At 40.5% G+C, this 13,533-nt stretch overlaps 1 protein-coding gene across 1 annotated transcript in view; it reads left to right on the forward strand.

The window, feature by feature from the left end:
- Positions 1-13,275: 13,275 nt before the first annotated feature.
- The window catches only part of TTC8 (tetratricopeptide repeat domain 8), a 49,080-nt gene continuing 48,822 nt past the window's right edge, over positions 13,276-13,533 (forward strand). Inside the window, exon 1 of the mRNA XM_090272111.1 lies at positions 13,276-13,428. Within this exon, the coding sequence (XP_090128237.1) occupies positions 13,315-13,428 (114 nt within the window). The 5' untranslated portion in view covers positions 13,276-13,314. The remainder of the gene's footprint in view (positions 13,429-13,533) is intronic.

Below are 13,533 nucleotides of genomic sequence, written 5' to 3' on the forward strand. Positions count from 1 at the left end.
ACAGTTAAGTAGTATATTGTGGGTAATTAATCATAAATTTTCCTATAAAATTTTGATTCATAAGCGTTGGACAATAACTTGAGAGTTAATAATTGCCGTGGTCCACATAACTTCTAAGGCATGCTGTTCAGGAGGGTGCTCTTGGGTAATAGAAAGATCATACATTACTGATTTAGAATATCACTCTTTTGATCTTTGGTGATGAAAATGCATGTGACAGTATCATTACTTTGTTCATGACGTTGTTATACTCTGCAGAGAATTTTCTATGAATGTTTAGAATAAAAATCTCACTCAGAGTAATTCACTTTGTTCAAAGGCCAATCAACTAGTCTACTATATATTGAAATTCTTTTAACAGGACACAATAAGGTGTTTTGAATATTTGTGCATTTTAAACACATTCTTCCATGAGAATTAATTTGTGTTGCTGATCTTTTTATCCTTTTCTATTAATGTTTAAAAATGAAATAATACACAGACCTGGAAATAAAAATTTGATTCTAGAAAGCAAACATTATAAATATCTCATAATTTATGTTGACCAATATTCCAACATTATTCACACAGTGCATTATTAGAGCCACAGGATTCGGGAAGACTACAGGAGAAATAGTGTCATTTAGCTCATTCTTCAATGAGTTATTTGAGTTATTCTGTCTTATTTCCTAAGCAGGACTGTAAAAGAGAAATTAAAATTTGAACAGCGATTTAAAGCATTAGCCCAGAAGTAAAGAAATGAGCACATATTAAAGTGGATGACTGGAGACAAGGGGGAAAACTTAACATTGTTTAAAATAGATTATAAAATTTATTTGTGGGAAAAAGCAATGTTAACATTATATATTGCTGAAGAAACTAAGTATTAAATTAAGAAGGCACATACACAGTATGGTCATCTCAAAAAAGAGTTGTGGAATATCCTGAAAGGAAGCAATGATTTGACTAATTAATGATTCCTATCAAAGCAGGAATTAAAAAGAACAAACAAGTAAATTAAAATAATTCAATGGCATTGATTGCTCTCAGTTTGATAGACATTAAGTGAACTTCAGTTGAGTTCCAATGAATTGGCAAATCAAAAAGGAGACCAGCATCACAAAGGTATTGCATAATACTTGTTACTAGGTCATTGTCGTTATCAGAAGTGAGGAGGAAAGATCTTTTTCAAACAATGTCACACACAGGGACTGGTAATATACCTAGATGAAAATCTGTGCCACGGGATGAAAGTCTGGATTACTAACATATAATCATGGGTTGTAACTTCTGGAATAAAGATAAAAAAGATATAAAAAATGTGATAGGTTGCCCTGGCTGGTGTGGCTCAGTGTATTGAGCACCAGCCTGTGAACCAAAGGGTCACTGGTTCGATGCCCGGCCAGGGCATATGCCTAGGTTGTAGGCCAGGTTCCCAGTTGGCGGCCTACAGGAGGCAACCAACTAATCTAGATGTTTCTCTCTCTTTTTACACCCCTTCTCATCTGTCTAAAAATAAATGAATAAAATATTTTAAGAAGTGTGATGGGCTAAATTCAGATTTCAGAAAAAGGGTCAGAAATCACGTTTTAGAAAACACTTTATAGTAGTTGGAAGAGAATATGAGATGGCTTTCAGCTACATAATCATAAACTGAAGGCTCTGTAGCCTTTGACCACAATGTGCCTTTAGGACTAGCTTAGGAAGTATACTGCTGAACATTGACATCATCTGGTACAGTTTTAAATAATCATTAATTTTTCTAATACTTATGGCTCCATACCTTGTGAAATACTGTTTATTAGACAAATTAGAAAAGATGTTGAAACATTATTATGAGTGTCTTAACGCATGTAACAGAAAGGTAAAACAATATTAACACTAGGAAAGTTAGGTGTCTTCTTTTTGTGTCTGTGGCTTAACACACAGTGACAGCAAAATACGTATTAGCTCTGAACCTTTCCCTAGAGAGCAAGCAATTTACAGACTGAACACTTACGTCCATTTTCAAAGGCATGAACGCACATGTCTAATCTTATTTTTGTGGCCTAAACATGGGCTCATATGCTTTTCTTTCAAAGCATAAAACATGTATGAATATATTCATTCACTCAACAAATATGTATTGAGTGTTTGCTGTGCCCTTGGGGACATGATAAAGAAAAAAGAATTGAAAAATCCCTTACTTCATGGAGCTTACATTCTAGTGGGAAAACAAATAAGAAACATGTAAATATTTATGCCTATAAAGAAAAACAAAAGAAAATAAGGAGATAAGGAATATGTAGGTGAAGTTGCTTTTTTCTGTGACATTCTCAGCCAGGATGGCTCCAGGGGCGTGTGACATGTAGTTACATGCAGAGAAAAGTCCCGTGATTGGCTTACTGTCCTGTTGCTGATGTCTTGAAGTTATTAATAACTAAGAGCCCTGTATTTTCATTTTGCTCTGAGCCCAATAAATTATGTAGCTAGTCCTGGTGGTCAGGACTAATGAGGTAACACTGGATGTGGGACATGAAGGAGGAGAGGAAGCAATCCACATGTACATCTGGGGAAAGAGCATTCTTGATAGAGGGAAGAGTGAGTGCAAATAACCCGAGAGATGGACTGCGTTTGATCTGTTCAAGGAATAACACAGAAACTTGTTTGACCTGGGTACCATGAGCCGATGTGAAGAGGCACTAAACAAGGTCAGGGGGATGGAGTGGATGAGGGGGTAGATGGTGGAGAGTCTTCTGAGCTAGTGTAAGAAGTTTGGCTTTTAGGGCCACAAGTATATTCTGCAGGAATAAGTAAACATTTAGAGAGTGGGAATAAACTAAGCTGGGCCAAATAACTGGTAGGTAGAGAACTTGTAAAGGACAAAGAAGGGCATTCCCAGAGTGTGTAAAGCTGTTAGAAAAAACAAGGGTGCACATGGGGGTGGAAGTTGGGAGAACGATACTGAATTTTTAAATTGACATTATAAAAGAATTACATAAATGTTCCTTATAAGAATTAAAGAAGTCTTAGACGTGTGTTTCTTTTCTGAAGGATAAATTTCCAAAAATGAGATCACTGAGTCAAAGGATTTTTGTATTTTAACCTTCAGATTACTTTCCAAAAAGTTTGTCAGAATTCCCAGTAAATGTGCAGTGGAGGACAGGGCTGGGTTCTCCATGTCCTTGCCAGCACAGTTTTTATCTCTCTGATTTTTCCTAATCGGCCAAGTGAAAAATAGCTGCTACTTTAATTTTTATTTCTCCAATTAATAGGAAGATGGAGTAACTTCTTATATGTTTATATTTTGTCCAGCATGTATTTTACAATTTAAGGCTATTATTTGTGTGTTTTGTTTTATTTTGTTTTACTTAATTCTTAGTTTCTTTTGCCTTATGGGAGTTTAAAATGTGTTATGTAGTCAAATAAATCGGTCTTTCCAATGATGATTTTAAGATTTTTATACCTGTTTGGCAAAGACCAGTCCAAGATTTTATTTTTTTATAGAAAGTTTCAAGCTTCTTACCTTTTCTTCTTTTACTTTTGTAATTTAGTTTAACCAGGAGATCTTTATCTTTGTATACTGGTAAGGTTGACTCAATTTTTTTTTCTCCAACAGAAAGGTAACTACCCCCTTAAATCTGTTTAAAAGACTATCTTGTCCTCACTGTTTTAAAATACATATATTAAGTTATCACATATCTACTGCCATTTCTGGCTTCTCTATTTCATTTATTCAGCAAGTACTTTTTGAGCACCTACTAGGTGTCAAGCACTTTTTTAGACACTTGCGATGTAGCAAAGTCTCTACTCTTGGTGCCTGCATTCTGGAGAAGTGGGGCTAGTGGTAGAGATAGAAGATAATATATATGTACACACCTATGAAATATATCAAGTTATAGTAAGCACTATGAAGCAAAATGTGGTAGGGAAATGAGATGGGGATGGTTTGCAGGAGGTCCTCTACAATGAAGTGACATTTCAGTAGGGACCTTTATGAAGTAGGAGAAGTCACAGAGAAGCAGGTGGATATCTAGGGGTAGAATGCGACAGTCCACAAAGAGCAAGCTCAAAATTGCCCCGCTGGGCCCAGTCAAGAACCGGCAAAGGAGGCTGGTGTCCTCTGAGTGAAATAACCAAGTCACGGGTGGTGAGATATGGTCAGAGAGGTAGCCAGAAGCTAGAACCTGTGGGACTTTTAGGATTTGGAAGGGAGTGTGTATGGTGGTGTTAGAACATTCCAGAACTTAATTTTTTTAAGAGCAGGACCCTAGCCAAATCAAAGATACTATCTTACTCATTGCCCTCCTCACTTGCATGCGTCCTTGCGGCAGATCAGAGTAGAAGTCAGGGATGTATGAATATAGTGTATATTGCATTATAAAAATCAGTACTTTTATTTTGCATTTGAAATATGCACGCCAGGATTCCCTACGCCATTTGATGTGCAGATTTTGGTTTGATATAAATGTCATTATTTTAGCTAAAAAAATTTTACTTAAAAAAAGATTTCAAAAGAATCTGCATGGCCTCTTACCAGTGAATAGAAAATAAGGCACTCTCTCACATCGCTTTCAGTCACCTGAGGATAAGATGCAGCCAGAAGTGGTTGTCACGTAAATAAAATTTATACCAACGGAGTTCTAAGCTTGCTTCAGTTGTTGAAAATTAATTCATTTTGAGACTTCAGAATCTGATTTTCAGAGTACAAGAAGCTTGATGGAAAAAGCAGTTGAATGTAATCAACCTCTCTTTATGTGCTTGGTTTCAAACTGTTTAGGCTGTCGCGTATAATATGAATCAGAGGGACGATAAATATTTCCAAGAGCACCCTAGATGGCTCACCTTAGTGGGTGTGTAATTGCCTGTGAAATTCAGACTGCAACAAGCAAATTTAGAATAAAAGGGAATGTTTAATAATTGTACTTCTACTCTCTTATGACCTTTTCCAGAATAACAGGTGATAACTTCATTGGAGAGCCACAAGAGGAAGATGGATCTTGACAGGTGGTCAGTAATTTGAGGTGAATGTAACGTGGTGCAGGTACAAAAGTTGAGAAGCAATTTATTTTATTTTCAGGGAAGTCACTAGTTTTATAGTGCTTTTTGCATTGAAGTTTACTACAATAGTAGCGGAGTATTAAGAGAACATTTCCAACCAGGGTAGGAAAATTACAGCAGTCCCTCTCTATATCGCGGTTCACTTATCGCGGCCTCACTGTATCGCGGGGTTTCTTAAAATATTATATTTAATTATTTATCGCGGGTTTTTCGCTATATTGCAGGATTTTGCGGTACTGTACACGTATGTTGTTCATCTTACATAGGTCCACGTCTGTCCACCGGCATGCCTCCCAGCATTTTGCACCTCGACTTTTGCAATATAATGTCTGAAGTGATCTCTGTCTCATAGTCAGGGTGTTTTTATCCTGGTAAAACTTCTCTGGCGGCTTTTCGTTGAATACGCGAACTCCACTGCGTGACGTTCCCCACTCTTGAGGATCTGTCCTCAGCTCACCTTTGCTTCTTTCTTCCTTCCTCATCCCCTTTGCTGGCGACGTGGTTTCCTGCTGTTGTGAAACCTCCTGAGCTGCCGACTGCAGCGCTCTTTACCAGCCGTCCGGTGCAGAGGCAGGATCGCCCTGTCCTGTGCCTTCGCTGTACCGTTTACCCCGGTAGGTTCTATTGTATACGTGCGTTATTTACTCTGTATCTCTTGCGTATCATGTAGTATTTAAAAGCATTTTTGCATAACTATCAGTATCAATAGATATTTATCAAACACCTCTGCAAGAAACTGAAAAAAATATAAACAACCTCTAATTTCTTTGATATGACCTCAAAGTGCTCTGTCTCTAGCATGAAATAAATGTTGTCTGACAGGAAATTGAGGAGATCCCTGGTTGCATGTATTGTTCGTCCCCTCCCCAATGTGTTTCTATTCTCCTTGAAAAGACAATGTAATTATGCCATACTTAAATTAATTTGATCTCTACAACCATCCCATAAATAGTCACTAACATCGTCATCATTGTTGTCATACTCACCGCCATCATCATCATCACCTCCATTTCATATGCAGTGAGGAAATCCTACGGTGGCTTCTACGTACACAACCTGGCAGGCGATCCCAGAGGTCCTGGAACTGAAAGGCTCGTGAACCCAATTAAGATGCTCAAATCAGTTACTAAATCAATGTAAACCATATATTGAGAAGCAAAAGGAAAGAGATTGGGTAGCTTAAGACATTTAGAGCAAGCAGGTAGAAGGACTGCTCTACCTGTGGGTGTTCAAAGTGCCTACGTCCTCTCTCTTTGCCTCATCTTCCTTCCGCACAGATGTCGTTGTTACAGGGAACAGAGTTGAAGGCAGGCAGGCAGTTTCCGAGGGGAAGGTCTGTGGCGCTACTACATGCAGCACATGCATCTCTACTGGAGGGATGGGGAGGCAGTACCCATGACCATCGCCATGGTTCAGTGACGACCTGACGAGCGTGTCTGCTTTACACATGAGAGAAGTGGGCTGCCGTGAGTGACACCAATGGGTGGTCAAGTTGATGTAAGGAGAGCTGATCTGTGCTTTATGAATATTTAAGTTTTATTTTGCTTTCCAACTTTCTTGATCTACAAATAACACTATTTATTTTACCCTTTTAATTTATGTTGAACACGTAAATGTCTATTTATTGTATGCTTAACATGCTGTATACGTTAATTGTATACTTACTACTTATACTTAACATTGCTTGTGAGTTTCATCTACCCCATTTGTTTTTCTTGTCCTTTAATGAAGAATCAAAACATTCTTAGAGCACAGCCAACTCACATTACATTACTGATAAAGCACATACCTGAGACACAGGGCCACCTGCCCAAAGTTCCCACACTTCATGCATGGCAGACTCAAGGTGAGAAAAGTTAATAAGAAGCTAGGAAAGCTCCTTGACAAGTGAAATAAGGGAAATGAAGACAAAATAGTTAAACAAATGTCTGAACAATTAACAGTAAGCTAATAAATCACAAGACTCTATCATTCCTAACCAAAGACATTTAGCGGCAGACGGTTTACGTCGCTCCCCCCAACTGAAGAATGAGTAGCTTAAATCACCCTGGTCAGGGCGATAGATAACAGAGACCCAGTTGATGGCATTACTGCCAGCCAAACCCAAGAACGGATAAACTTAGGGGAATAAATAACAACAACAAAATCTAATTAGAGCCAGACGAATCCAAGACAGAAGTGAAGCTAACCAGAAAATGATCCCAAAACCCACTATTCACTCATTTTGATGCATCAGCATATTGAAAGACACACCTGAAAAGCTGATAAATATTCTGATGAGTTTTGAGCAAACCAGCACCTCCCTCTCCTCGGGTGCATAATTTTACTTTCTTTCTCCTAAGCTCCTAGGGCCTTCCTTTTCAGTGAGCAGCCCTGCCTTGGCTCACTTTTGTCTCTGAGGCTTTTACTTCTCAGTGAGTCCAGAAAACCAAACCATGGCTCACTTCTGTTACTGTGACTTCCTTTCCTGAGTCTTGGGAGCCCAGCCTAGGCTCACTCCTGCTGCTGCGATCTTGCTTCTTCTATCCTAAGCCCTTCCTTTGTTTCCCTGTCCCAAGTTTTAATACACAGATTCTCAAAATCACCCGGACTCACAATGACATCTTTCCTGCACTAAGTTAAGAACTCACACATTCCAAACCATGCCAGGGGAAGACCTGCCTCAGACCGGCCCCTTTCCTGTGACAAGGGGTTCAAATATAGGAAAATCTGGTTTCATAGGCCACTTCTTAATCACCATCCATTATGGATTCCCAATTTGCCTGAGGAAACATGGTAAGTCTAACCGAAGTTCAGTGCTCTCTCTGCTAACTACTCTATTCAGGATGGGGAAAAAGTAGGTTTACAGTGTGAGTACAAAAAGCACAGTTTATTCATGTATTATTATTTGTTAATTATTGTTTAATTTTCCATATGAACAAAAGTAGACCTACTTTTATATACCTCACCCAGTATATAAATGCCCTTGGAGTGGAGACCTATCTTGTTAGTCTCTGCTTTCTTATCACCAAACATAGAGCCTACACAAATATTTGTTGACCAAGAGAATATCTCATTTTATTCCTTTGCTTTTCTTTTGTGTTTAGTTTATATGGCCTGAATAACTCCAATTTAACGTTTAAGAGAATTTCACTTTTGGCATTTGGAATTACATTACCTTCAGGATTTGATTTTAAACCAAATTAACCTAAAGGTATATACAGTTGCTAGAGACCAAAAGATAACAATCTGTGAACTGAGATCTAGCTCTGATCGTGAAACTGACCCTTTCAGTGCAATTACATTGTTTAGTCAGGCTTCATTTTCTCCCCTAGGAAAATGGCCGTCGTAATTCTTGTCTACTTCCTTCACCAGGAACTGTTACAACTACTATTTTTCCTATTACTTACATGATATTAAAAAATGGTTTCTGACTTCTGGCCAAGATGGAGGCGTAGACAGACAGGTTGCGTCTCCCTCCACAACTAAGAAGGAATACAACTACCTCAAAACTAGAGACAACCAAAAGTTCCAGAAAATCAAACTGCATGGAAGTCCAGCAAACAAGAATAAAAAGAAGAAATACTCATCCAGACAGGCAGAAGGGGCGGAGCCGGGGCAGAGAGAATGTGGTGTGGTGTGGTGTGGTGGTGGCAGCAGCTGAGGACATCTGGGGAGTGTTCCCAGCTCACGGTCCCAGCACTGGGGAAAATCAAGCCTCATTGCTTCTGACTGTGCAGACAAGTGGGAGTTGGGGCGGAGGCAGACACTGCCGGTTTCTCAGCAGAGTCCGCTTGTTTAAAGGGCCCCCATAGTCCTAGAACATCCGCAGACCCACCCACTCTGGGAACAACGGCCAGGGCAGCAGCTAGAGGGACACCGGTCTGATACAGAAGTGGGAGAGGTGTCTGGAGAAGGGGCGAGTCTGGGTAGGTGGAATTGTTCCCTCTCGGACCGCTCCCCCATATACAGCACCACAACGTGGTGAAACAAGTCGCCCTCGACTGGAGACTCCCTAAGGCTCCTCCTCTTACAATGTAACAGGAGTGACAGCTCTACCTGGGACATGGAGGCAAACAAACACAGGAGCCTGTCAGAATGAGGAGACAGAGAAGTATGGTCAAAAAGGGAAAACTGATCAAAGTTCCAGTGTGAGAACTAAGCGACGAGGAGATAGTCAACCTTACAGATGAGGAGATAGCCAACCTAACAGATGCAGAATTCAAAACACTGGTGATAAAGATGCTCACAGGCCTGACAGATCCCCTCACCTATGATTCTGTTCCTATTCTGGTTTGCTTAGTTGGATTTTGTTTTTATTTTTTAGATTCAGTTGTTAATAGTTGTGAGTTTGTTGTCATTTTAGTGTTCATAATTTTGATCTTCTTTTTCTTAAGTAAGTCCCTTTGAAATTTCATATAATAATAGCTTGGTGATGATGAACTCCTTTAGCCTTACCTTGTCTGGGAAGAACTTCATCTGCCCTTCCATTCTAAATGATAACTTTGCCGGATAGAGTAATCTTGGTTGTAAGTCCTTGCTTTTCATCACCTCGAATACTTCTTGCCAGTCCCTTCCTGCCTGCAAAGTTTCTTTGGAGAAATCAGCTCTTAGCCTTATACGTACCCTTTGTAGGTGCTTTTCTCTTGCTGCTTTTAAGATTCTCTTTTTATCTTTCACCTTTGGCATTTTAATGATGATGTGTCTTGGTGTGGTCCTCTTTGGGTCTAGTTTGTTTGGGACTCTCTGTGCTTCCCGGACTTGTATGTCTATTTCCTTCACCAAAATATGAAGAGTTTTTCTTCATTATTTTTTTCACATAAGTTTTCACTTTCTTGTTCTTCCTCTTCTCTTTCTGGCACCCCTATGGTTTGGATGCTGGCATGTTTAAAGTTGTCTCAGAGGTTCCTAAGCCTCTTCTCATTATTTTCAATTCTTGTTTCTTTATTCTGTAATGATTGACTGTTGTTTTCCTCCTTATCTTCCAAATCATTGATTTGAACCCCGGTTTCCTTCCCTTCACCATTGGTTTTGTGTGGATTTTTCTTAGTTTGATTTAGCATAGCCTTCACTCCTTCCTTTATGCGTTTGCCGTACTTAAACATATCTGTCAAGCCTGTGATCATCTTTACCACCAGTGTTTTGAACTTTGTGTCTGTTAAGTTGACTATCTCTTCATCACTTAGTTTCCCCACTGGAACCTTGATCCGTTCCCCCTTTTGGGCCATACTTCTCTGTCTCCTCATCTTGACAGGCTCCCGTGTTTGTTTGCCTCTGTGTCTTAGGTAGGGCTGTCGCTCCTGTTACATTGTAAGCGATGGAGCCTTAGGTTTTCTCGTCAGTCGAGGGCGACCTATTTCACCAAGTTGTGGTGCTGTATGAGGGGGAGGGGTCTGAGAGGGCACAATGTCGCTTGCTCAGCCCTCGCCCCTTTTCTAGGCACCTCTCTCACTTCGTATGGGACTGGCACCCCTCTAGTTGTTGCCCAGGCTGTTATTCCCAGAGTAGGTAGGTCTGCGGATGTTCTAGGACCATGGGGGCCCTTTAAACAAGTGGACTCTGCTGAGAGATGGGTAGTTTCTTCCTCCGCCCCAACCCCCACTGGTTTGCACAGTTAGAAGCAATGAGGCTTCATTTTCTCTGGTGGCTGGGACAGTGAACTGCGGTCTGGTCAAGAGCTGGGAATGCCCCCCAGGTGTCCCTCCTGAGTTTTTAAAACGTGTGCCTGCACTTTCCGCAGTCCTGCCGCTGCCACAGCTGCTGCTGCCACCACTCTGTGTCCTCTCCGCCCTGGCTCCACCCCTCCTACCTGTCTGGATGAGTATTTCTTCTTTATATTTTTGTTTGTTGGACTTCCATGCAGCTCGATTTCCTGGAACTTTTGGTTGTCTCTAGTTTTGAAGTAGTTGTTTTCCTTCTTAGTTGTGGAGGGAGACGCAGCGTGTCTCTTACTACTTTTCAAAGGTACATTTTGTGCTACGTTTGGCCATAACTAACATTCTGCAGTTTGCTAACTATTCTACAATTCTCCTCAACCATTTGACTTTTCTGAAAGAGAAAGAAGTAAATATGTTTTGAAAGAAGCTAAGAGGAATTATATGCTCCTAAGATATTTTTAATGTTTCTATTTTTTCCTATATTTAAAAAGATATACATTTAAGAAGATTTCTGTATCTTACTTATGAAAATCTTGTTTTTCTCTAGGAAGTTGGCAATATCTAATATATAGAGATTTAGAACTCAACATGATGGTGGTTCAACCTTGGTTGCCCCATAGAATTACCTAGAAAACTTAAAAATAATAATGATTCCCCAGCCCTACCTCAAACCATTTAAGTCAGAATCTCTAGGGATGGTATTTGGGCATCTGTATTTTTAAAAATTCCCCAGACATTGTACAAAATACTTGACCAGCACTCTTCAAAACTGTCAAAGTCACTTTAAACAAGGAAAGTCTGAGAAACTGTCACAGTCCACAGGAGACAAAAGGAGACATAATGACTAAATATAATAGAGTATTCAAAGTGGGATCTTGGAAGAGAAGAAAGATATTAGAGAAAGTTACTGAAAAATGAATAAACTGTGGAGTTAATACTAAGCAATGGTGGTTCTTTAGTTGTGACATGTGCACCGTGGTTATGTAGGATGTTGACAATAGGGGAAACTGGATGAGGAATGTAAGGGAACTCTGTACTAACTACCTTTGTAATTTTTTGTAAATCTAAATTAATGGACCCAGGATTGGGAATCACTTACACAGAAAATGCTTACATTGTACCAGAAAACAAAGAGACCCTGTAAAATATTGAGCCCAATTGCCAAATGCCAGCACGTGCAGTCCTAAAACCCTGACTCCTAAAAACAATAAGCTGCTGCATTAGAGCAGATTACATTTTTCGAGCCACTCCCAGGGAAAAGCAATGGGCTAACTTTAATAAACATAATTGTAACAATCATAATCTTGATTAATTAATGGCCTCCAGGATGCAAAAATTCAAGAAAGACAGCTAGTAGAAGGGGACAAAGAAACTACTCACAGCATATTCTCAGAAATGTAGGTTTAATTTTGATATCCATGAAATACCCATGTACTCATATAAATATCTGGATTAAATGTGTCTGCATTATGGTACCCTAGTGGCCTGAGAAAACTGTGAGTGATTTATCTTTGCTAAGAGCTGTTGGCCGTTCGTTTCTTATCTATAGAGGAGTCTGAGACCTGATCAGAAGTTTATTCAGTATTGACTTAATTTTTCCTCTCTTGCGTTTCCCACTGTGTTAGGAAGAGGGCAAGAAAAAAGATCCTTTAGTTTTTAATAATGAAGTCTACCTGGATTTATCCCCATCACACTTCTCCTTTCATAAACATTAAAGATACTTGTCATGTGTGCAAATCTCTGGAGGGAAGTCAGAATTGTGCCTGAAGAAATTACTCTGCACAAACAAACATTTGACAAACAGCAAGTGCTTGGAGATGGTGTTTCAAAGGCTCGTTTTTAATTTTTTTGCACACATTATTTTGTTTGGTAAAAATGAATATCATCACAATCCCCGTGCTGCATCGAATTAACAAACAGTATTGACATCCCGTAGCCACAGATTACAGCCCAGATACCTAACTCCATGCGACCTTAGGTAACCAATTTCTCTTTTCTCATTCTATCTCAGTTTCTCAACCATAAAAGGAATAAGTTGGACAAAGCCATCTCCAATCCCCTTATCAATTCAGACTCTGAGATCTGTTGAGGACTTCAAGAAAGCAGAGTTTTAGGATTTAGGTCCAGCTTTGGATTCTAATGGGCAGGATGGTATTTTAAAAGCTCATCACATGCTTGTGTTTCTAGAGTCAGAAGGGTAACTGATAGTGGTAAAAATACGTGAAGGAGGAAGAATAGGACAGTGACGCATTGAAGGGTCAACTCCGGGGACTTTATGGGACTGGCAGAGTAAGAAGAGCGTCCAGGTGCTAGGCAACCGCGCCTTCTGGGGGGTGGTGGCAGAGGACCCCCCCCCCCCCATCGGAAGTGTCTCAGTCACCGCCTCTTAATTTAGTCACGGTGCTTCTTCTCAAAATTAATAAAATACGTAGCCCTTAAAAGTACACATTTTCTTGCACCAAGCTTGGGCAAGCCCGCAGCTGAGTTCTGTTCGCGATTTTTTTTTTCCCTTCTTCCTGTTCTCAGGCGCGATGCGGGCTCCTGTCTGACGAGGCCCCCGCTGCCGCACGTTGCCGAGCAAAGCTGGACGCCACCCGCTCCTCTGTCCCCGCCCACCCTGGATCCCGCCCGGGTCTTTCACTGGCAGCCCTCGGCAGCCATGGGCTCGGAGATGGAACCGCTGCTCCTGGCCTGGAGCTATTTTAGGCGCAGGAAGTTCCAGCTCTGCGCCGATCTATGCACGCAGGTGCTGGAGAAGTCCCCTTATGACCAGGTACCTGCCGGACCCCATCAGCTCTGTTGGATCCTGGCTACGTGGCAGAGGGCTCTGGGGGATGCTCAGAATCCTGGGTGGGGACTCCGGAGGGGAAGGCCCAGG

The sequence above is a fragment of the Furipterus horrens genome, unplaced genomic scaffold, assembly GCF_987537825.1.
Source record: "Furipterus horrens unplaced genomic scaffold, mFurHor1.1.pri manual_scaffold_3, whole genome shotgun sequence".
NCBI lineage: Eukaryota > Metazoa > Chordata > Mammalia > Chiroptera > Furipteridae > Furipterus > Furipterus horrens.